General features: G+C 48.8%; 1 protein-coding gene across 3 annotated transcripts in view; it reads right to left on the reverse strand.

The window, feature by feature from the left end:
• Positions 1–26174, reverse strand: part of dgki (diacylglycerol kinase, iota) — a 558727-nt gene that overhangs the window by 59949 nt on the left and 472604 nt on the right. For all 3 annotated transcript variants that reach the window (XM_072484255.1, XM_072484256.1, XM_072484254.1), the window contains exons 22-24: positions 12150–12250; positions 6042–6121; positions 5555–5599 (exon numbers count right to left, since the gene is read on the reverse strand). In XM_072484255.1, coding sequence (XP_072340356.1) covers positions 5555–5599; positions 6042–6121; positions 12150–12250 — 226 coding nt within the window. The remainder of the gene's footprint in view (positions 1–5554; positions 5600–6041; positions 6122–12149; positions 12251–26174) is intronic.

Raw genomic sequence — 26174 nt, forward strand, 5'->3', positions numbered from 1 at the left:
TAAATGCAAAGGTTCCCCCGCCTCCCTCACACTACTGCCCCCAAAGCCTGAACCAGCACCGACAAGGCACAAGTCTGGAGTGTGATGGAATATTCTACACTTGCCTGGATGAGTGCAGCTCCAAAAACACACAAGAAACTCCACACCATCCAGATAAAAGGAGACCGCTGGATTGGCACCCCTTCCACAAACATCCCTCCACCACCGACGCACGGTAGCAGACTTGCATACCATCTACAGGATGCACTGCAGCAACTCACTAAAGCTCCTCAGGCAGTACCTTCCACACTTTCCAATGAGCACAATCATCTAGAAGGATAAGAGCAGCAGATACCAGGGAGCACCACTATCTGGATGTTCTCGAAGTCACTGACTTGGAAATATATCGCCGTTCCTTCAATGTCACTGGGGCAACATCCTGGAGCTTCCCCCCCTAATAGCAGAGTGGGTGTACCTACACCACATGGGCTGCAGTGGCTCAAGAAGATAGTTCACCACAACCTTCGAAAGAGACAATTAGGGATGGGCAATAAAGCTGGCCTAACCAGCGTTACACTCCGTGAAAGAATAAAGAAAAACACAAAAGGTGTTAAAGGTTTGGGGAGTATTGGAGTTTATTTATTACCATGAACTATTGTTCGTTAAAGTACAGATAGTAGAGAGTAGGGCCAAAATTCTCCAGCCCTTCCTGTCGTCATGATCCTCCAGTCCCGCCAATGTCACCTCCGTGGTACGAACCAAAGCGCCGGTGGACGCAGGAATTGTAACTAGTGGAGTGACACCAGGTTGGCGTTGGGGCTTCAGTCATTTCCAAACCATATTGATGACTGGAGTGAAAGGACTGAGTGCAGTTCTGTGAGAAAGGTAAACTCTGTGGGCGTGATTTTCCAGATTTCCTCAACGGCGGGATCTTTCGGTCTCGCCAAAGGCAACCCCGGTGTAAGCCAGACAAAACAGCGAAGACATTGGCAGGACTGAAGATCGGCCATATGTAGAGCTGCTTTCGCTGCCGGAAAACACCTTGTAGGGCCTTGGCTGGAAAATCCTCGCCCTGACAAGGGCACAAGGATGGGAAGTGTCCCTTCTAAAACAGCAGGGACACTCGACAGTCACCATCTCATTGGAATCTCTCGCAGACCCTTGCCAAGGCCCTGTGCAACACCATTGGCATCTTCCTTCCCCTTTCCCTAATCAACCAGGGAGGCCAGCTGGGGTGAAGGACCATTCCATCAAAGGCAAGGTTATGAATTAAAGGGACTCCGGCATGCTGTAGAACGGCTCACTTGGAGCAATTGCAGGAATGGAGAGGTAATCTGGGAAGACCCGGGTCTCTCACTCTAACCCTGGAGGCCCTCCCGCAACACCTGTGGGGTTGCAATGTGGTGAACTCTCCCGACGACAGCAGAACAGCCTCTGCAAAGGCAGCACGGTGGCGCTGTTAGCTCTGCCGCCTCTTGGCGCCGAGGGCCCGGGCTCGATCCCAGCCCCGGGTCACTGTCTTTGTGGAGTTTGCATGTCCTCCCCGTGGCTGCGTGGGTCTCACCCCCTCAACCCAAAGATGTGCAGGGTTGGTGGATTGGCCACTTAATTGGAAATATTTTTTTTCAAGAAAAAAAAGAACAACCTCTGCGCCCAGGAAAGTGTGGATGGAATTGGCCAAGGAATGTCAGCAACAGGAATGTAATGCCTCCAATCTGGGAGGGGGGGCAGGAGGATCCAGAACTCCAGGAGGGTGGGGAAGGGTGAGTGAGGAAACGTTTTCAGGTGTCAATACCCCATATTCTAACTTTCCCAGCTTTCTCCTGCCCGGCCCTCCATAGAGCAGCACACCTTACACCTCCGCTCATTCCTCTCTCACCAGGCAGCTCATCGAATACACACACCCACTCTTCCCTCACATTCCTCTTCATCTTCGGGCCCTTGCTGTTACTTTGCACAAATCGTCCCTTCCCTCATCTCCACAAAACCCATTTTCAATCACTTCTAGGGGCTTTTCACAGTAACTTCATTGAAGCCTACTTGGACAATAAGCGATTATATAATATTCTAACACTGTTTAACACTGTTTCCTGCAGAGGAAGAGAATGCACAACCTTGGGAAGAAGGAGACACGAGGTGTGGAGTGGGCCCTCTATCTGACAGACACTTCACCTGCCACTGGCAATGCCTGCCCACCTGTTCCATTGACAAGTCTTGCTCGATGAAGTTGCAGCTGTCAGCTCTGATGTGGGGTCAAGGCCTGAACCTTTTGAGGGGGTGGTGCTCAAACCTATCGGGTTCCATATGGGGAGACTCTGTGGGTGAGTGAAAATGGCAACTGGGACCCAATTCCAAGATTCCGGACCCCCATTCTCAGGGTCTCCAATTATTGGGAGTGCTTTATCAGGGTGTGGGCTGGTTTGATCAAAGACCTGCCTCCTCCAATGCGGGGGTAGACATGTCTTACTCCTCAGCAGTTTTATGAAGCCGCGTTAGCTTTTCAAAGAGCAATGATTCACGGCACCTCAGAGGTACACTCTGCATGAAAGGTAAGTTCAAAATTTCTTCCTCATGCCCAGATATGAGGATCTACTCCCATTTGGAAGCAAATGGACGTATTAGTGAGAGGCAGCACGGTTTTGTGAAGGGAAGGTCGTGTCTCACTAACTTGATAGAGTTTTTCGAGGAGGTCACTAAGATGATTGATGCAGGTAGGGCAGTAGATGTTGTCTATATGGACTTCAGTAAGGCCTTTGACAAGGTCCCTCATGGTAGACTAGTACAAAAGGTGAAGTCACACGGGATCAGGGGTGAACTGGCAAGGTGGATACAGAACTGGCTAGGCCATAGAAGGCAGAGGGTAGCAATGGAGGGATGCTTTTCTCATTGGAGGGCTGTGACCAGTGGTGTTCCACAGGGATCAGTGCTGGGACCTTTGCTCTTTGTAGTATATATAAATGATTTGGAGGAAAATGTAACTGGTCTGATTAGAAAGTTTGCAGACGACACAAAGGTTGGTGGAATTGCGGATAGCGATGAGGACTGTCTGAGGATACAGCAGGATTTAGATTGTCTGGAGACTTGGGCGGAGAGATGGCAGATGGAGTTTAATCCGGACAAATGTGAGGTAATGCATTTTGGAAGGGCTAATGCAGGTAGGGAATATACAGTGAATGGTAGAACCCTCAAGAGTATTGAAAGTCAAAGAGATCTAGGAGTACAGGTCCACAGGTCATTGAAAGGGGCAACACAGGTGGAGAAGGTAGTCAAGAAGGCATACGGCATGCTTGCCTTCATTGGCCGGGGCATTGAGTATAAGAATTGGCAAGTCATGTTGCAGCTGTATAGAACCTTAGTTAGGCCACACTTGGAGTATAGTGTTCAATTCTGGTCGCCACACTACCAGAAGGATGTGGAGGCTTTAGAGAGGGTGCAGAAGAGATTTACCAGAATGTTGCCTGGTATGGAGGGCATAAGCTATGAGGAGCGATTGAATAAACTCGGTTTGTTCTCACTGGAACGAAGGAGGTTGAGGGGCGACCTGATAGAGGTATACAAAATTATGAGGGGCATAGACAGAGTGGATAGTCAGAGGCTTTTCCCCAGGGTAGAGGGGTCAATTACTAGGGGGCATAGGTTTAAGGTGAGAGGGGCAAAGTTTAGAGTAGATGTACGAGACAAGTTTTTTACGCAGAGGGTAGTGGGTGCCTGGAACTCACTACCGGAGGAGGTAGTGGAAGCAGGGACGATAGGGACATTTAAGGGGCATCTTGACAAATATATGAATAGGATGGGAATAGAAGGATACGGACCCAGGAAGTGTAGAAGATTGTAGTTTAGTCGGGCAGTATGGTCGGCACGGGCTTGGAGGGCCGAAGGGCCTGTTCCTGTGCTGTACATTTCTTTGTTCTTTGTTTGTATACCCCCCCCCCCCTTCCCCTGCCCACTCACCCACCATGGCCTCTCTCCTGCTTCCCATGCTAAGCCACAGTACTTCTATGCCCATTCATCCACTAGACCCTGTATCGGACCAATGAACCCTAGCGTGACAATAGGATGTCAAAAAAGTTTGAAGAAACAGCCAATTGATCATGTTCCACCTTCTTAAAATTAACCTCCTTTTTGCTACAACCCAATAAAAGACAATCAGCCCAATTGCTATTTGGGCTTTTAGTCAAGAATGCATCATGAGGCTTGGGTGAGAGCCCAGAAATCCATTAGACTGTTGAATCAGCTGAGCCCCAGGGAATATATCGTTTGATTCACAGCTCTGGTTCTGATCTCATTGTCAACGGCACAATATTTATTTATACAAGATGAAGAGGTTTCTACTGTTTGCCGTTCCTGCTACTGATATTTTATAAGGTCTAGATGATTGACACATCTCACCACCACTGAATAGTGGAACTCTCTTTTTACTTTTTGTGAATACTGACTCTTCTCACCAATAGTGAATACTGGCTCACTCCACGCTATTAGTGAACACTGGCTCTCCCCACACTATTAGTGAACACTGGCTCTTTCCACACCAATATGAAACACTGGCTCGCTCCTCACCATTAGTGCACACTGGCTCTCTCCTCACCATTACTAAATACTGGCTTGCTCCTCACCATTAGTGAACACTGGCTCTCCTGCCACCATTACTGAATACTGGCCCTTTCCTCACCATTAGTGAACATTGCCTCTTTCCTCACCATTAGTGAACACTGGCTCTCTCCTCACCATTAGTGAACACTGGCTCTTTCCACACCATTAGTGAGCACTGGCTTGTTCCTCACCATGACGGAATGTTGGCTCTCTCCTCACCATTAGTGAACACTGGCTCTCTCCTCACCATTAGTGAACACTGGCTTGTTCCTCACCACTAATGAACACTGGCTCTCTCATCACCAACAATGAACTCTCTCCAACTTTCAGTTAATGTTGGCTACTCTCAATTTCCAAACCCAAATACCAATCGTTGATTCTGTTCTCTTCTCTCTTTTCCTTTTACCTCCTTCTGATAGTCAGATACTTTTTCCGAGGGTAGGAGATTCAAGTACTAGGGGACATAGGTTTAAAGTGCCTGGGGAAAATTTTAGAACAGATGAGCAAGGCATGTTTTTTTTTTTTACACAGAGGATGGTAAATATGTGGAACGCGCTGCCTGGGGAGGTGGTGGGAGCAGGTACGAGAGCGGCATTTAAGGGACATCCAGACAAATATATGAATAGGGTGGGAATGGAAAGATATGGACTCCGTAAGTGCAGACGGTTTTAGTTTAGGCAGGTACCATGGTTGACGCAGACTTGGAGGGCCGAAGGGCCTGTTCCTCTGCTGCATTGTTCTTTGTTCTCCCTTTGTCCTCCCCTGGGCTCCAATCCTTATGAAGTGCTGGTGTGTTCTGTAGTGAATATAGCCACTGCAGCTACCCTGACCACCCCCCCCCCCCCAACCCCCAGCCCTTTATTCCGCTGCAGTGAGATTACCACAATCCCCTCATGGTGGAAGCAAGGGAAGAAAATAGATTGACGTACACCCTTAAGGGTGCCTTCAAACAGTTGAAACAAGTCTGGCTTGGCTGCTGACTTACCTGGTAGTGAATGCGATGCCCATCCGGTGTTAATGGGTAAAAGTCCTGGGGAAGAAGCAGAACAATCACTGGTCGTGAAACATCCTTTTAACATTGCACAATGGGCTAAGCACAATCCTCAGAAATGACCTGTCTCTATATTAGCTGAACATTTCCAAATGATCATACAGACTGAAGGAACTTGATTGCCGACAACCTCAAATATTAGCGAGTCACTACTCTCAATACATCATTGGTTAGGCTGCCTTAGAAATTCTGCTTCCTGTCCCCGGAGCCAGGCGTAGGGCCAGATCAGACAGGCCAGGAGCTTCTGTCCCCAACTCAATGTCTATGGTTAACAGGAAACAACCCCATGGTGTCGCAATCTGGAGCCTTCTGTAGACATCAAACTGTGATTTGCTCAGCATATCCCTCAACAGTTAGAGCTGGAAGGGAAAGAGTATAAATGTCCACTGACAGCACCGTAATTCACGGATTAGTATCTCACCTCCTGCAGTCGGTCGATGTACCTGCGACAGGTCTCCAGGTCACAGTCCCCATGGATGACAATGATTCCCAGTGGAATGGCTGCAGGATGGAATCAACCATGTTAAGTCATTACATATATTGAATCACTCGATATACAGGGGAGGGATTGGTTGAAGGCCCCCTAATCAGACGGATAGGGATTTAACCAGAGAGTAATCAGTCTTGACGCGAGGGGCAAGGTTGAGAAGTTGGGGTGTTCATAACCTCAGCTGGTGCGGGAATTGAACCCCCCACTGTTGGCCTCGAACCAGCTACCCAGCTAACTGAGCTAAACCAGCCCTCAAATAAGTTGCCTGGCATTGGCCAGGAATCAAAAGCAGGCCTCCTGTCTTGCAGGCGAGGACTCGACCACTGAACCACCAATACAAATCACACGGTGGTACAGTTCTGAGTCACATAGTCACTGAGTCAATGGCCTGCTCCTTCATTTTTGGGGAAATTGTAGCATATAGCGGTAATGTGACTGGACTAGTAATCCAGAGGCCCAGGCTATTGCTCTGGGGATGGGTTCACATCCCACCACGGTAGCTGGTGAATTCAATCAATAAATCTGGAATATAAAGCTAGTCTCAGTAATGGTGACCATGTAACTCTCACTGATTGCTGTAAAAACACATCTGGTTCACTAATGCCCATTAGGAAAGGAAATCTGCCACCCTTACTGATTTGTTATGTTCTCGGTGTAACATAAGCGGCTCCCTTGTGGTGCACTTGACAAAGGAAGGTTCAGACGTGGAGATAACTTCAACACATTTATTAAACTATTTACACTTCTATTACTCGGGTTCGACACTACTGCTAATCCTACTATAGCTACCCAGACTGACTAACCAGTTGCTGCAATCCACGTGGTGGGTGTAATATTGAATCAACCCGGTGTCTCTACTCACTGACTGTCTCCACTCGGAAGAGGCAGATCATGTGTGTGGTGTCCTTTATATATGGGTTGGTGTAATGCCCCCCTGTGGTGGTGTCACCTCTGTGTGTATTATGAATGTCCATTGGTCATGTTCTATCTAACTGATCCATTGGTTGAGTGTGTGTGTGTGTGTGTGTGTGTGTGTGATGTCTCCGGTGCTCCCTCTGGTGTCTAACTAGCCTACATGCATTTACATTGATGCACATCACCACATCCCCCCTTTTTTATATGTTACATATTTTCTGTACACTTTTGAGAAAATTGAACAAAGAACAGGTAGATAAGGTAAGCTATATACAAGTCATGGGAACAGTGATTAAACATTAAGTCCAAATCATTTGTGTGAGTCCAAAAACCCTCAATCATCATGGTCAAATGTCTCTCTTGGTTATGAACGCCATCAACGTCCCTGTGCCACAGGAACCAAGTGGTCAAATCACTTTGCTGTCTGATTTGGAGTCCCTTTCTTTTTCGATGTTTGTGATGGTGCTGTCAGATGGCATCTTGTAGCTGATAAGGTGTTGACGTTGAAGAGGTACCATCAACAGTATCATTCGAGGTCATGGATGTGCCATATGCTGAAGTTGGATAAGTCTGTACATACTGGTTCTGGCCACATGCTGTGCTGGAAGGGTGATCCTGCTGAGAACCGTTGAAGCTTGTCGAATTGGAAACAGAATTGCTGCTCGCATAAATACCTGGTGATGGTGTGAAACTAGAACCTTGCATCTGATAGGAATATGCCGTCTGGCCAGGCTGGAGTGCAGCAAATCCTGGGCTGTAACTAAGGCATCCAGTCTGTAGTGCAGATTGCGCTTGCGGTAGTTTTCCTTCGGTCTTGATTCCATTAGTGGGCAATCCGTAGTGCTGGCCTGTTTGAGAATATGCTGCATAGACTGCTGGCTGCTGCATGCCTGAATACTGGGTTTGTCCAGCATGAGCTGTCATTGGCTGCACTGTTGGTGTGGAAAAAATGTGTGGATATAGCTGTGGTGAATATTGGTGTATTCCTCTTGGACTGTAGCCGCAGCTGGTTATTGCTGACCCAGTGTAATTGGTAAGTGATCTATCTCCTGTTGTTGTGGCATCTGCTGTCACCCTGAGCGTGCCATCACTGACGTTGCGGCACTCCCTGTCTGGAGTAAAGTCCGGCTTACATGGCATCAGAGTCGGCGTTTGGTTGCTCCCCATCTGGAGTCTGGTCTGTTTTAACTGAGTCCGTGTTGGTTTGTTGATGCTCCCCATCCGGCGTCTTAGCAGGTTCACTGGAGTCAGCTGAGATTTCTCAAAGCTGCACGTCTGGAGTCGGAACATGCAGGAATGCATTGACTTGTGGCGAGGTTCGAGCGAATGAGGGTGGAAGTATCGTGGTGTCACCGGAGTCACCAGTGGTCTCACGATGATCTGTAAACACTACTGAGGTCTGTCACTTTGAACATCTTGCATGGGAAGTGGGATGCTGTCGTCACTCATCTCACATACCGTGGGTAGATCCTAAGTAGCTGCTTGTTGTTCACTTGGGTTGGGTAAATTGTCAGAGTCTTCATCTGGTGGTACAAACAATATGGGTGGACTGTCATTGTCTTGCTGGTGTCCTTCATTTGGGCTTGGACTGTCATCATCGCTTTGTTCTTCACTGTAGCATGATAGACCGTCATGGTCGTCCTGCTGTGCACTGGAGCGTGGTGGACTGTCATAGTCTTCATGCTGTTTACTGGAGCATGGCAGACTTGCATTGTCTGCTGTTAGTTGGTTAGAGGAGGTTGCTAGACCCTCATGGTCTTGTTCCTGCAAGGACTGCGCTCTGGAATCTTGCGTTTCTTCCTTCGTGGAGTCTGTCCACGAGTTCGCTGTGGAGGCTTGTGACACTGGAGTCACTTCTTGTTCATGCAAGGACTGCGGTGTGGAGTCTTGCATGTCTTCTTTCGTTGAGTCGGGAACCCTGAGCGGTGCGTGGACCACGCTCTGTGTGGCAGCAGGCCGCTCTCTGTGGGCTTGCACCGCTCTCTGTCTCTTGGTTTCAGGCTGCAGCATCATCCTGCAGTCACGAGTTGGGATGTCATATCTGCTGGGCTGAAGATCCTCAAATCCGAAGAACGCGTCGTCGGGGTCGTCAATGTGCAACACGTCTAGTTGCGGTTCGGATTTGGTACTGGGGTAGCCTCCCAAGGTGAAAGGTTCGTCTGAGTCGTTGTCTTCTAGGACCCATATCATCACTGTTTGCGTCGGAGCTGGCATTGGGCTCGCGAGGTCCAGAGAAAATGTAAAGGTCGGTTTCGAAGTATTCAAGGTCGGAATCATCGGTTTGGGCGTAGGTAACTGCTTGTTGCAGGGTTCTTCGGAGGTTAATTTCATTTCCTGGTTCAATTTGAGGCATTGTGCTGTCAATTCCAGGTGAAAGAAGGTTGCTTTACGGCTTTAAAAGATTTTTTCTTTGATTTGGGATGTTTCCCCTTTAAATGGGCGTGGTCCGGGGCCTCTGACGTCATGACGCATGTGACATCATACGTAGGAAGCGTTTGCGCATGCGCAAATTGCTGTTCCTGTACCGATGGCCGATTTCGTGACTGTGCAAACCCTCTCGCGCATGCGCAAACGGACCTTCCCGTTCTTTGTGCTTCTCGCGCAACTGTGCAAGTGCAGTCCTTTAGAAAGATGGCCACCGATCAAAATTGTTCTCTGCTCCGGGATCTCGGCCGCATGGTGAGTACTGGCGCTTGTCTTGCCTTTTCTTGCTGGTTGGAGTGTGTTTTCCTCAAAGTATTTGCCGAATTTGTCCAGGACTGCCTGGAAGTCGCTCCTGTTTTGCCCTTTGGAGAACTTGAATTTTTTAAAGATTTCTTCTGCTCTGGCACCAGTGATGGTGAGCAGAAGCTCGGTCTTTTCAGCATCGGCCACGTCTTCTAGTTCGGCTGCTACCAGGAAGATTTCAAACATTTGCCGGAATACCCGCCAGTTTTCGTGGAGATCGCCGTGACACTGGAGCTGCTGCGGAACCCGGATCTCGAACATCTTGCCTGGGTATCGTTGCTGGTTGTCACTGTTCGCTGAGGTATGGCTATATGGATTGAAACAGTTCAGTCCTGGTATCATGATTTGTTATGTTCTCGGTATAACATAAGCGGCTCCCTTGTGGTGCACTTGACAAAGGAAGGTTCAGACGTGGAGATAACTTCAACACGTTTATTAAACTATTTACACTTCTATTACTCGGGTTCGACACTACTGCTAATCCTACTATAGCTACCCAGACTGACTAACCAGTTGCTGCAATCCACGTGGTGGGTGTAATATTGAATAAACCCTGTGTCTCTACTCACTGACTGTCTCCACTGGAAAGAGGCAGATCATGTGTGTGGTGTCCTTTATATATGGGTTGGTGTAATGCCCTCCTGTGGTGGTGTCACCTCCGTGTGTATCGTGAATATCCATTGGTGGTGCCCTATCTAACTGATCTATTGGTTGAGTGTGTGTGTGAGATGTCTCCGGTGCTCCCTCTAGTGTCTCGCTAGCCTACATGCATTTACATTGATGCACATCACCACACTTACCTGGGCTGGCCTACATGTGACACCAGACCCATAGCCATGTAGTTGACTCTTAAATGCCCTCTGAAATGGCAAGACACTCAGTTCGAGGAAAACTAGGGATCGGCAACAAATGCTGGTCTTGCCAGCGATGTCCACATCCCATGAAAGAATAAAAAATGAATTTGTAGCCCCTTAGCTGCCTAGGCATAGTGTATAATCTGCACAGCTCACTAAGTTATGGCATTTAAGTGGCCAACAACTGTAAACTGTCACCCCGTCATCACGGTTAAGCAGTGTTTTCAATTGGTGAACAGCACTGCCCAAGGCTAATCAGAAAATGCCGAAGTCCTTCAGCAACACCACATGTCAGTTGAGAGGGTCCGATGGCTGGAGCGGATATTTCAGCATTCTGACTCCAGAAACCCCTGGAGGTTGTCTCTGTTTTAATGTGATGCAATATTGCAGAATGTATGGCAAAATAATTTCACGAAGCTCAGTGTGGATGAATGAGGCCGTTTGGCCCCACCAGCTAATCATGTAACCACAGCCTCTTGTGTAAGGTCACAAAGAATTAATTTTGTTTAAAGATAAATAGCTAATTCGGACAAATATTGTGCACGAAATCCTCAACTTTACAACTTTCGAGTTACAACGAGGGGCACTTACAACGTTTATAAATTGACACCCTGTGTTGACTTTACAACACTGGTTTTGACTTTCATGTCACGCCAGCGAAAAGTTCAAACGTTCAGACATGCACATCGACGTTCTGCGCTGCCTATCTTTTATAGTTTTATTATATAAACGAACGAGTCCGGGGAAGTAGAGAGATGGCTTTCTCATTGATTACAAGGGAATTCTGGCGCCGGCGGACTGACGCCTTTTTCTCCGGAACCGTTTGTCCGATTCAAATCGGGGCTGGTCTCATTGGATCCCGGGAAAGTTCCGAAACACCACATCGACCACCCAGCCGCTGACACCCTTCATTCAGAGATTAAGCCCAAAAAGACCCATTACCATTCTATTAAAAAATTCCCCAAAACAGGTTAAAAAAATTGGAAATTCAAGGTATCGAACGTAAACTCCTGCGATCAAGTCAGGAAGGAGAAATAGGTAATTAGGAAATAGGATATTGGGCCTTGGTTCAGGAACCAATCCTCCACTTACAACATTGTTCTGATGGGAAAATCGGTTCCGACCTATGACGTTCTGACTTAAGGCTCGTATTTCAGGAACCAATTGTGTTGCAAATCTGAGAACCGTCTGTATATGACAAAGCTATTCTTTTGTGTATTGAACATCGTGTCATCCCCATCTCTTGGTCCCAGGCTCTGGCCCCTGCCATCAATTATAACTCCCACTTATTTTACTCTGCTCCTCCCTCCCTATGTCTGTGGGGCTCTGACTAACTGCTAACAATGTGACCTTTTGCTTTTAATTTATATAAAGGATATCCAGACTCAGTTTTATGCTCATTGCAGTAACAGAATGGGTACTGGGCTGAATGGTAATATTGGGATGGAAAAGCGACATTCACCCAACCCCACGGAGTTTCCTTCCGGTGAGTTAGATTAAAACTACGCTCCCCCAGCCCCCCAGTACGCCCATCTTCACTCACATGTCTCTTGTAGCTTTTCCTTGTTGAACTGCGGGCTCTCATAGTCTTGGAGGCTGATCCTGTTCACCCGTACTCTCAGCCGGCCTGGAACGGTGTGAGGGCTAGAAAACAGAGTCAAGAAGAGGCAAGTGGGAAAGCTACTAGTTTGTGATTAAGGTGGTGAAGATGAGATAGTCAAAGGGAGATCACACCGAATAAATGTAATTGACTTTTTCGAGGAGGTGATCAGCTGTGTAAATGAAGGCGGTGCGGTTGATGCAGTTTACATGGACTTCAGTAAGGTTTTCGACAAGATCCCACATGAGAGGCTGATCAAGAAGGTCAGAGCCCATGGGATCCAGGGCAATTTGCAAATTGGATCCAAAATTGGCTGAGTGGCAGGAGGCCGAGGGTGACGGTCGTAGGCTGTTTTGTGACTGGAAGCTCTTGGCCAGTGGTGTACGGCAGAGATCGGTGCGGTTTGTAGTGTACACTGATGATCTGGACGTGAATGTAAGAGGTATGATCGATAAGTTTGCAAGTGACAAGCAAATTGATGGTGTGGTAAATAGTGAGGTGGAAAGCCTTACATTACAGGATGATATAAGGCAGCCTGGTTGAATGGGCAGAACAGTGGCAAATTAAATTTAACCCTGAAAAGGTAATGCATTTTGAGATGGCTAACAAGGCAATGGAATATACAATGAATGGTAGAACTGAGGATCAGATGGACTTGGGATGCATGTCCATGGGTCCCTGAAGACAGCCGTACAGGTGGATATGTGGTTAAGAAGGCTTATAGGATACTTGCCTTTATTAGCCGTGGCATAGACTATAAAAGAGCAAAGAGGTTACATAGTGATTCGCCGACGCCCCGCTACAAAATCTACGGTGTCCAAGTATTTACTGGAGTTGTTTTTACTTTCCACAACGATGATTTCGCATTGGACGTCGACGATATTTCCCCCGACTGCACTCCCGGTGGTGTATAGGCCGGGATCTCTGTCGATGATTCCTTCTTGTGGCTCACAAAATGGTAGTTTTTCTCCCGTTTATCTTTAACAGCCCAGATCTCATCGCCAGTTTCTCTTTTGTTATGTTCTTTGTTGTAGCCGCAAAGAGAAAGAATCAGAGGTGGCGCACGTTGAGTTTGTACAACATATTTGGCAAGGAAAACCCAAAAGCTTTCTATAGGTATGTCAGGAATAAGCGAATGACTAGGGAAAGAGTAGGACCAGTCAAGGACAGGGATGGGAAGTCGTGTGTGGAGTCTGAAGAGATAGGCGAGATACAAAATGAATATTTGTCAGTATTCACTCAGGAAAAAGATAATGTTGTGGAGGAGAATGCTGAGACACAGGCTAATAGAATAGATGGCATTGAGGTACGTAGGGAAGAGGTGTTGGCAATTCTGGACAGGCTGAAAATAGATAAGTCCCCGGGTCCTGATGGGATTTATCCTAGGATTCTCTGGGAGGCCAGGGAAGAGATTGCTGGACCTTTGGCTTTGATTTTTATGTCATCATTGGCTACAGGAATAGTGCCAGAGGACTGGAGGACAGCAAATGTGGTCCCTTTGTTCAAAAAGGGGAGCAGAGACAACCCCGGCAACTATAGACTGGTGAGCCTCACGTCTGTAGTGGGTAAAGTCTTGGAGGGGATTATAAGAGACAAGATTTATAATCATCTAGATAGGAATAATATGATCAGGGATAGTAAGCATGGCTTTGTGAAGGGGAGGTCATGCCTCACAAATCTTATCGAGTTCTTTGAGAAGGTGACTGAACAGGTAGACGAGGGTAGAGCAGTTGATGTGGTGTATATGGATTTCAGCAAAGTGTTTGATAAGGTTCCCCACGGTAGGCTACTGCAGAAAATACGGAGGCTGGGGATAGAGGGTGATTTAGAGATGTGGATCAGAAATTGGCTAGCTGAAAGACAGAGGGTGGTGGTTGATGGGAAATGTTCAGAATGGAGTTCAGTTACAAGTGGAGTACCACAAGGATCTGTTCTGGGGCCGTTGCTGTTTGTCATTTTTATCAATGACCTAGAGGAAGGCGCAGAAGGGTGGGTGAGTAAATTTGCAGACGATACTAAAGTCAGTGGTGTTGTCGATAGTGTGGAAGGATGTAGCAGGTTACAGAGGGATATAGACAAGCTGCAGAGCTGGGCTGAGAGGTGGCAAATGGAGTTTAATGTAGAGAAATGTGAGGTGATTCACTTTGGAAGGAATAACAGGAATGCGGAATATTTGGCTAATGGTAAAGTTCTTGGAAGTGTGGATGAGCAGAGGGATCTAGGTGTCCATGTACATAGATCCCTGAAAGTTGCCACCCAGGTTGATAGGGTTGTGAAGAAGGCCTATGGAGTGTGGCCTTTATTGGTAGAGGGATTGAGTTCCGGAGTCGGGAGGTCATGTTGCAGCTGTACAGAACTCTGGTACGGCCGCATTTGGAGTATTGCGTACAGTTCTGGTCACCGCATTATAGGAAGGACGTGGAGGCTTTGGAGCGGGTGCAGAGGAGATTTACCAGGATGTTGCCTGGTATGGAGGGAAAATCTTATGAGGAAAGGCTGATGGACTTGAGGTTGTTTTCGTTGGAGAGCAGAAGGTTAAGAGGAGACTTAATAGAGGCATACAAAATGATCAGGGGGTTAGATAGGGTGGACAGCGAGAGCCTTCTCCCGCGGATGGAAATGGCTGGCACGAGGGGACATGGCCTTAAACTGAGGGGTAATAGATATAGGACAGAGGTTAGAGGTAGGTTATTTACGCAGAGAGTAGTGAGGCCGTGGAATGCCCTACCTGCTACAGTAGTGAACTCGCCAACATTGAGGGCATTTAAAAGTTTATTGGATAAACATATGGATGATAATGGCATAGTGTAGGTTAGATGGCTTTTGTTTCGGTGCAACATCGTGGGCCGAAGGGCCTGTACTGCGCTGTATCGTTCTCTGGTCTATGTTCTATAGAGCAAGGGTTTATTACAAGATGCTGCTCAAACAGGTACAATGGTGAACTCCACACAAGCCTGCGAAACATCATTGCGTACCAAGTGACATTACACCAGCCAACTCTGATTCACAACAATAACTGAAGTTCCTCACTCTTGGAACCCTAATGTTTGTTTTTAAATTTAGAGTACCCAATTATAATTTTTCTCATTAAGGGGCAATTTAGCATGGCCAATCCACCTAACCTGCACATCTTTGGGTTGTGGGGGTGAAATCCATGCAAACACAGGGAGAATGTGCAAACTACACACGGACAGTGACCCAGGGCCGGGATTCGAACCTGGGTCCTCAGCGCCGCAGTCCCAGTGCTAACCACTGTGCCACATTCCACCCTTTTGGAACCCTAATGTTAATGGCTGAGGGTATACAGTAGCGCTTTTCAAACTTTTTTGCCCGGGACCCATTTTTGCCAACTGGCCATCCTCGAGACCCACACCGGCCAACATTCATGACCCTTGTCAGCTGACCTTCGTGACCCATCATATTCACTTACCTTTAACGTGACAGGTGAGCCTGCCTGGTCCTCACAATCTCACTTGCTTTGTTATTCAATGTTACATTTCTGATAATGACTTCCGCTGATGATTTAAGTTCTCGCTGCATCCGTTGAAAGAAATAAAGTGGTTTGTCCTCTAACTCACCATGCTTAGTCTTCAAATGCCTTTGAAGCTTTGAGGGTTTTAAACTTTCATTTGCCAGTACTCCCCGACTTATAACACACATGAACTTTGAATCCAGGTTTGCAGTGGCACAATTAACGAACCCACACCTTAATTTATCATCTTTATGCTGCTTTGTTCCTGTTTTCAGCTACTTCTTCGTGGGTTGTTCACCAGAGGCCCTGGAGTTCTCACTAGCACTGCATGCAGCTGCGAAATGGAGGAATCTCTCACGCCCAGAACACATGGGGCGGGATTCTCCAATAATGGGGCAATGTCCCCACGCCAGCGTGAAAACCGGCGCCAACCACTCCGGCATTAACAGCCCCCGAAAGTGAGGAATTCTCCCCTTTCTAGGGGGCTAGGTTGTCGCCAGAGTGGTTCCCGCAGTTCCAAACGGCCCGCGGGTGTTCACGCATGTGCGGAAAGGCCGGCGTATTTCCGCGCATGCGTGAACACTCCCTTCTCCGCGATGGCCCCCGGGCAATATGGCGGAGCCCGACAGGGGCCCGGCGCGGAGTAAAGTAGGCCCCCACAGAACCAGCCCGCCTGCCGATCTGTCGGCCCCGATCGCGGGACAGGCCACCATGGGGGCCCCTCCTCCGGGTCGGATCCCCCTGCTCCCCCTCCAGGACGGCCCCCGCACTTACCTTTTAGGTCCTGTCGTGTGGGAGGTGAGTAATCCACGCCGGCGGGACTCGGCCAAACTCGGCCACTCGGCCCATCGGGGCCCGGAGAATCGACGGGAGGGCCCCCGACTGGCGCGGTGGGAATCCCGCCGGCGACCGAAAAATCACGCCGGAGAATAGGGAAGCCGCTGTCGGGGCAGCCGGGTGGGATTCGCGCCTCTCCCGGGGATTCTCAGACCCGGCGCAGGCTCGGAGAATCCCAGCCATGATGTAAGCGCATGGGACACGTGACCTGCTCCCTGCCGCTGCTCTAGGTGGGAGGACTTGGTCGTTTTCTGAAACATAACTTGCCCTGGACCGCGCGCTGACGTCAGGAGGAGGGGGACCAAGTCGCTAGGCGCCGGGCCTGCACACTGCTTAATCTGCCACGCATGTGTGGGATGGCTGGCAATCTCAAAGGTCTGTCGCTGGCGGCATTTAAAAAAAAAAAAAAAATTTATTTGGGTAGTTGCAAGCTTTTATAATAATAACAATAACAATGGCATAAACATGGTATAATAAACATTTCCACCCCCTCCCAATCTTCACACACCCCAACCATAAACCAACAATCCGGCTCTTACTTTGGAATACTGCATCTGCTGCATTTTTAATTTCCCCCGAGAAATTCGACGAACGGCTGCCACCTCCGGGAGAACCCTAACATTGACCCTCTTAAGGCGAACTTTGTTTTCTCGAGACTGAGAAACCCAACCATGGGCGTCATTCTCCGGCCCCCCGCCGGGTTGGAGAATCGCCGGGGGCTGCCGTGAATCCCGCCCCCGCCGGTTGCCGAAGTCTCTGGTACCGGATATTCGGCGGGGGCGGGAATCGGGCTGCGCCGGTTGGCGGGCCCCCCCCCGCTGGATTCTCCGGCCCGGATGGGCCGAAGTCCCGCCGATAAATTGCCTGTCCCGCCGGCGTGGATTAAACCACCTTTTGAACGGCGGGACAAGGCGGCGTGGGCGGGCTCCGGGGTCCTGGGGGGGGGGGGGGGCGCGGGGCGATCTGACCCCGGGGGCTGCCCCCACGGTGGCCTGGCCCGCGATCGGGGCCCACCGATCCGCGGGCGGGCCTGTGCCGTGAGGGCACTCTTTCCCTTCCTCCTCCGCCACGGTCTCCACCATGGCGGAGGCGGAAGAGACTCCCTCCACTGCGCATGCGTGGGAAACAGTCAGCGGCCGCTGACGCTCCCGCGCATGCGCCGCCCGGGGATGTCATTTCCGCGCCAGCTGGTGGGGCAACAAAGGCCGTTTCCGCCAGCTGGCGGGGCGGAAATTCCTCCGGCGTCGACCTAGCCTCTGTTGGGGCTCGGCCCCCAAAGATGCGGGGCCAGTCGGCGGACATCGCGCCGTTTCGGGAGAATTTCGCCCCATGTCACTAACCCAGGTCTCTACACTCGGGGGCTTTGAGTCCCTCCACATTAATAAGATCCGTCTCTGGGCTACCAGGGAGGCAAAGGCTAAGACGTCGGCCTCGTTGACCCCTGAACTCCCGACTCTTCCGACACTCCAAAGATCGCTACCTCCGGACTCGGCACCACCCGTGTTTTTAGCATCGTGGACATGGCCTGAGCAAAACCCGGTCAAAACCCTCTCAGCTTCGGCCTTGCCCAAAACATGTGGACATGGTTTGCTGGGCTTCCCGCGCACCTCGCACACCTGTCCTCTACCCCGAAAAACTTGCTCATCCTAGCCGCTGTCATGTGTGCCCGGTGGACTACGTTAAATTGTATTAGGCTAAGCCTGGCACATGATGAGGATGTATTAACCCTGCTTAGGGCATCTGCCCACAGACCTGCCTCTATCTCTCCTCCTAGCTCGTCCTCCCACTTGCCCTTGAGCTCCTCCACCGGAGTTTCCTCCGCCTCTGAAAGCTCCTGGAAAATATCTGATACCGTCCCCTCTCCCACCCAGGGACTGGAGACTACTCTGTCCTGTATCCCCCGTGGCAGCAGCGGGAAGACTTTCTCAAGAAGTCTCGCACCTGCAAACACCTAAACCCATTCCCTGCTGGCAATTCAAATTTATCTTCCAAGGCTTTCAAGCTGGAGAAGCTCCCGCCTATAAATAGATCCCCCATCCTTCTAATTCCTGCCCTTTGCCATCTGCGGAACCCACCATCCAGCTTACCTGGTGATGCACGATCAATGACTCCTAAGGCGAGGTTGTTGTCCAACTGAAGGCTTTAATAAGCTAGATGTTTCCCCCAGCAGCTCAGGTACAGAAAGAAGGCTGCTGGGGCGGCACGAGTTCTTATACCCCATCTTGCAGGGCAGAACTACCATACAGCTTGACCAATGGGAACCATACAATATCTACCAATGGTGTTCCAGCATTACCAGGTACCGTAATACCTCTACACAGACTACCACATTAACCCCCTGTTAAAAAACAGCCCGGCGGGGATGGTGGCTTGGTATTACACCATCAAAACAGCCCCTATTACACATAACACTACTTATACTTATACAGCCCAGCACAACAAATCACCACCCTAGTACCTCCATGGCTTCAGTGTCTTTTACCTCACCTCCAGTCTTTTTTCTTTAATAAAAGTCCATACTTCGTCTGGTGTTTCAAATTAGAAGTCCTGTTCCTCATGTGTGACCCACAGACGGGCTGGGTACAGCATCCCAAACTTCACCCCCTTCTGTAACAGGACTGTTTTCGCCCGATTAAACCCAGCTCGCCTCTTGGCCAAATCCGCGCCCAGGTCCTGATAAATGTGCAGCTCACAATTCTCCCACTTGCTGCTCCGTTCTTTCTTGGCCCACCGCAGAACGTGTTCCTTGTCCAGGAATCGGTGAAAGCGTACCACCATTGCCCTCGGCGGCTCGTTCGCTCGGGGCTTCTTCGTGAGGGCTCTGTGCGCTCTATCCACTTCCAGGGGCCGAGGGAACGCCTCAGCCCCCATCAACTTCTCCAACATGTCCGTCACATAAGCCCTCGCATCCGATCCCTCACTGCCTTCAGGGAGGCCGACAATTCTAAGATTCTGCCTCCTGGACCTGTTCTCCAGGTACTCCAGCTTCTCCTGCATTCTTTTCTGGCGGTCGTTCATCATCTCCACCTTGGTCTCCAGCACGGTTATGTATTCCTCGTGCTCGGACACCTTTCTCTCCACCTCCTGGATCACTCTTCCGTGGGTCTCTTGATTCTGCACAACTTGATCAATCAAAGCCTTAATCGGGTCCAGCATGTCCTTCTACAGCTTGGCGAAGCAATGTTTGAAAAACTTCACCGGCCGCTCCGCCGACCACTGTGCCGTCTCACCGCGGCCCTTGCTCTCCGCCATCTTTGCCGCGTTGCCTGCTCGCCTCTTCCTTATAGGACTTTGTCGGCTCACACAGCCACTTCTGGTCCAATTCTCCATACACTGGAGGGGTATTTCTCCTCACTGTTTCACTCTTCACCGATTTATGGCATACAATCCGGAAAGAAACAGGGGAAAAAGGTCCAAAAGTCCGTCACAGGCGGGAGCTGTCAAATGTCCGACCTACTCCTCCATGGCCGCCACCGGAAGTCCTGCTGGTGGCATTTCTAATGGCCCGTCACGGCAGTCGGACATTCCTCCCGTGATTGGGAACGCGGTGACCGAGTGCCGTGACCCTCCTGAAACCTGCCGCGACCCACCCACGGGTCTTGACCCTGAATTTGAAAATCTCTGGTACACGGGACAGAATTTTAAAGTGCGCAGATGACATAAAGCCCAGAAATGCAGTAAATTCACAACAAGGAGGACAGCAATGAATATCACAAGGACATGCCAACAGACACGGCAGATGAGCCTTAACACAGAGCAGTGTGTAGAAATGAAGAGGAAATGCAAACTGAATGGTACGATTTTAAAGTGGGTACAGGAACAGAGAGACCCGTGTATAGAGACCTATAGATAGCTCTGTCAATAAGCTAACACAGACACAATGGGATGAATGGTCTCCTACAGAGCTGTATCATGTGACTCTACAACAGCCTGCCTCTGTTGCTGGCGTTTCCATTGCACAGAATTCTCACGTTGTCACCAGTGCCACACACCATTTTAGTAGATGCTGACTGAACAACTCTGGCACTCTCTGCCGTTTGTCTTGGCATTTTACAAAGGTCAATGTGTAAGCCCTGTGAATTTGAGTATTGACATCATAGGGCCCACAATGATCCCAATTACACATTTTTACTTATTAATCAAAAATGCAAGTAACTGTATCTGCATTGTTAATTAGCCAAATTTGGCTTTTGGTTTGGACAACTATATGCATTCCAAACACTCCACTTGCCTTCTCACACCCTCTATATTGAAGTGGCAAATACTCTGCACTCTTTTATTAAGGATGAAGGAAACACTATGATAATGAGATGTCCAAGGGGTTGTTGGTCTGCCAAACACAATGATTCCTGTACTGCCAGATTGTGATACATGCAGCAGGTCCAACCTGAATAATGTAGCTGGGACGTTTGTAACTATTCCAGAGCTTTGTCCATTTCTTCCGTGTGAAAAGACACAGGGAGAAATACTGCGAAAAATGTATTTGAAAGCGTTTTCGGAGGACATTTGCAAAAGTGGAATTTCTAAGTTTTTATTAATATAAAACAGCATCAGTATGGATTCAGGAAATGGAGGTCATGATGAACTAACTGCACTCAGAATAACAATAACTGAACAATCTATTCAATTTGACATGAAGAGCTCCTGAGGTTCAATTAGGCAGTAAATAAATGCACATAAATTATTGCATTTCTTTTGAAGATACCATCAACTCGGAACAGGAGAAATGAAGCAGATGTTGTATCTACCTTGATTTTAAACAGTTTTAACAAGGCTATGGATCAGCAATTAATGAAGTTAAATGCAATGGAACAGGAGGACATAAAAATAAAGGCTTAAAATCAATATAGTGACTACAATATTAGTGACACCCACTCTCTCACACACACCCACTCTCTCACACACACCCACTCTCACACACACCCACTCTCACACACACCCTCTCTCTCACACACCCTCTCTCTCACACACACCCTCTCTCACACACACCCTCTCTCTCACACACACCCTCTCTCTCACACACACCCTCTCTCTCACACACACCCTCTCTCTCACACAAACACACCCATGGCCCCCACACACACATACACACAATCCTCACACAATACACACACCGCTCTCTTTCACACACTCATACACATACCACTCTCTCATACACACCTCTCTCACATACACCTCTCTCTCACACACACACCTCTCACACACACCCCTCTCTCTTTCACACACAAACACACCCATGCCCCCCAAACACACAGACACACTCCTCTCACACAATATACACACCCCTCTCTTTCACACTCACACACACACCCTCTCTCACACAAACACACCCATGCCCCCCCACACACATACACACACCCCTCTCGCACACTGATACATGCATTCCTTTGTCACACACTCGTACACCCACCCCTCTCTCTCACACATACAAACCTCTCTCTCACACACACAAACCTCTCTCTCACACACAAACCTCTCTCTCTCACACACACTCTCACGCATACCCATGCCGCCCTACACACATACACACACACTCCTCTCACAGACACATACACACACCACTCTCTCACACACTCATCTCTCTCTCACACACACATACACCTCTCTACCCCCCACCCCCCACACACACACCTCCCACAAACATATACACCCCTTTCTCGCTCATGCACACACCTCCCACAAACATACACACTCCTCTCTCACACACTCCTCTCACACACACACACACACACACACACACCCCTCTCGATCAAATCTCCTCTCAGCCTTTTCTTCTCTGAACAAAGCAGTCCCATCTGTTTATGTAACTGAAGTTCCACATCTCTGGAAACATTCTCATGAATCTTTTCTGCACCCTCTCTAATGCCTTCATACCTTCCCTGAGATGCGATGTCTGGAACTGGACACGATACTCTAGTTTCGATGGAACCAGTGGTTTATACGAGTTCAGTGTAACCTGCTTGCTCTGCATGCTATAGAACATAGAACAGTACAGCACAGAACAGGCCCTTCGGCCCTCGATGTTGCGCCGACCCTTGTCCGAAACTAAGATCAGGCTATCCCACTCCCTGCCATTCTGGTGTGCTCCACGTGCCTATCCAACAACCGCTTGAAAGTTCCTAAAGTGTCCGACTCCACTATCACAGCAGGCAGTCCATTCCACACCCTAACCACTCTCTGAGTAAAGAACCTACCTCGGACATCGCTCCTATATCTCCCACCCTGAAACTTATAGTTATGCCCCCTTGTAACAGCTGCATCCACCCGAGGAAATAGTATCTGAACGTCCACTCTATCTATCCCCCTCATCATCTTATAAACCTCTATTAAGTCGCCTCTCATCCTCCTCCGCTCCAAAGAGAAAAGCCCTAGCTCCCTCAACCTTTCCTCATAAGACCTATCCTGCAAACCAGGCAACATCCTGGTAAATCACCTTTGCACCCTTTCCAATGCTTCCACATCCTTCCTATAATGAGGTGACCAGAACTGCACACAATATTCCAAATGTGGTCTCACCAGGGTCATGTACAGTTGAAACATAACCCCGCGGCTCTTAAACTCAAGCCCCCTGTTCATAAACGGTAACACACTGTAGGCCTTCTTCACGGCTCTATCCACTTGAGTGACAACCTTCAGAGATCTATGGTCATGAACCCCAAGATCTCTCTGGTCCTCCACATTCCTCAGAACCCTGCCGTTGACTCTGTAACCCTATGTCCTATTAATACAACACAGGATATTTTACACATTTTTAATCACTCTCTCAAGCTCTCCTGCCACCTTCAATGAATGTATACTTATGAATTATAAGAGCCCTTCAAGTTGAATCCCTTATTTCCCATTTCTTTAACTTTGTTGTCATCATTTTGATCCATGGATATTTAATGGACGTAAACCTTTACATTGAGCAGAGGAAGTTAGGAACTCAAAAGTTGCAAGTTAGTACACTGTGCTATTGGAGATTTAGCTTTTGAGCAGAAAAATGCAGACTTTCTGGCACCCGAGAGATCAGAGGGATTTGGTTTGATTGGTTTACTAGTGGCCAATGAAATGGCCAAAGTCTGTATTCTGCCCAGTGACAGGAGGTGATTGGGTCCTACCTGAGTGTGGGATGGTTTTCAGAGAACCCAGGAAGGAACAATTAGGTCCTGTATGCTGAGAGAAGAAGCTGCTCTCTCTCTCCAGAAATATTGCCGACCTACATTTTTCTGAGCCTGCAGGGAGGTTTGAGAGACCTGGATGAATCTACAATGAACACCATTATGGACTGAAAGCAAAAAACTCCAACTGAATGCCTAGCCTGAAAAAAGACGTCCATCTGAAACAGAGACTTTTATCCTTTCCACTTTTGTATTATTTTCTTCACACTCCGCTTTCCCTGCTGTGTCTGTCTGTCTCGTGTGTGTGTGTCGAGGGTGGGGAGAGTTAAAGAGGTAGGGTTAGGAATTAGACAACAGTTAACCAGTTATATTGCTGCCTATTTACTCAGTTATTGATATTAATAAAAATCAATTGTGTTTACGTTTACAAACCTGGTGACTATAGTTATTGGGCAGTCAGAGACCATAGACTTAGGCTATTTTCTGAGAATTAATTTGTTGATTTCAATTGTGTTGCGACTCCGGGTCAAGTAGGGCTGGAATTCACCGTGGACCAGCCCAGGGTGTCACAACACAATTTGGGAGCTCAGTTCTGTGATCTTTGGAATGGTAGACAGCGATATTTGGGTCACAGTATATATTAGAAAGAGACAGAAGGTTTGTAGTGGAAATACAGGATGGCTCTGGAAGCTGCTAAGGTTTTTCTTCAGGTGGACAACTTGCCTCTGGTTTATTTAAAAGGGCTTTGAAAAGACAAATGAATTGAATTGGTGAGGGGATTAAAGATAAAGGTGCCGTCTAAAGCTAGGAAGGTAGAGATATCTGAAGCGATTGCTCAGCATTTAAATTTGAAAGAGATGCCAGAAACGTAACCTGGGCATTGGCGACAATCGGAGGGAATTGCTAAAATCTAGTTGCAAAAAATGAAACAATTAGAAATTCAGCAAAAAGAGATAGAGCTTCTCAAGTGGGCAATGAAATGAGGAGGTTGGAGTTCGAGAGAGTGGAAAAAGCAAAAGAGAGAGTGAGTTCCAACTTGAGGCGCTGAGAATTAAAAGGGGATGGACGTTACGCCAGGAGATAGAGGGCAGCTTAACCGTGGAATGCAACCCCCTGGCGATATGTTTGTGTTAATACAGATCCTCCCAAAATTTGAAGAAAAGGAAGTAGAAACATTTGAAAGGAAGTAGAAACATTGGGCATTTGAGAAAATAGCAACCCAAATGGAGTGGCCAAAAGAAAAGTGGACATTTCCCATGCAGAGTAAATTGACGGGGCGGACACAGGGGGCGGGATTCTTTGATCCTGAGGCTAAGTGTTGACGCCGTTGTAAACGTCGTCGCGTTTCCCAACGGTGTCAACACGGCCTCAGAAGCAGCAATTCTGACCCCTACGGGGGACCAGCACGGCAATGGAGCGACCCACGCCGCTCCAGCTGCCAATCCTGGTGTCAGATGGGCGCCGCGGGTCTGCGCATGCGCAGTGGGACCGGCGCAATTTCCGCGCATGTGCGGTGTCTCCCTTCTCCACGCCGGCCCCAACGCAACATGGCGTAGGGCTACAGGGGCCGGTGTAGAACAAAGGAGGCCCCAGCCCGAGAGGCCAGCCGCCATTCGGTGGGCCCCGATCGTGGGCCAGGCCACAGCGGAGGCCACCCTGGGGTCGGACCCCTTTCCCCCCCACAGCAGGCCGCCCCACATCCATCCACGCCGAGGTCCCGCTGGGCAAGACCAGGTTAGAGCGGTGCCGGCGGGACTCAGGTTTTTTGTATGGCCGATCGGCCCATCCCGGGCGGAGAATCGCTGGGGTGGCCCCGTAGAGCGGCCCCCGACTGCGCCGGCACCAATGGCGGCGATTCTCCATTCTTCAGAGAATCACGTCCGGCATCAGGGCGGCGTGTCGCGATTCACGCAGGTTGCAGCGATTCTCCGGCCTAGCACCGGGGGGGGGGGGGGGGGGGGGCGGGGGGGGGAGAGAATCCCCCCCCCCCCCCGGATGTCTATGCTTCCCTGTCAGAGGGGGTGTCTAAGAATTATAACGAGGTCAGAATGGGTGCATATGAATTGGTTCCCGAGGCATATAGACAAAAGTTTTGGAATTTAAGGAGACAGCCGGGACATGACTTATCCTGAATTTGAAAGGGTAAAGCAGAACAATTTTAATGGATGGAAATGAGCATTGGGTGTTAAAACTACCTATGGAGCTCTGAGAGAAGTTATTATCTTAGAAGGATTTAAGAATTCTCTGCCTTCTGTGATAAGAACCCATGTAAAAGACCAAAGGGTTATAACCACTGGACAAGCAGCAATTATGGGCTGATCCATAAATTTAAACCTTTGTTCCATCACCACCATCATTTTGAAAATGATAGGAAGTGGAAGAGTGAAAGGAAGGCAGGCGGCCAAGGTAAAGAATGGATAGTTGGGAATGCTCCAAAACCCACTCCTCAGACCAGGAAGGAAGGTACTGAGTGTCGGTGAGACTCGGAAAGCTTAGGTGTTACCATTGCAACAAAGTGGGAATTGTTCATTCAGCATGTTGGAAGTTGTGAGGAAAGCC

The sequence above is a fragment of the Scyliorhinus torazame genome, chromosome 19 (genome assembly GCF_047496885.1).
Source record: "Scyliorhinus torazame isolate Kashiwa2021f chromosome 19, sScyTor2.1, whole genome shotgun sequence".
NCBI lineage: Eukaryota > Metazoa > Chordata > Chondrichthyes > Carcharhiniformes > Scyliorhinidae > Scyliorhinus > Scyliorhinus torazame.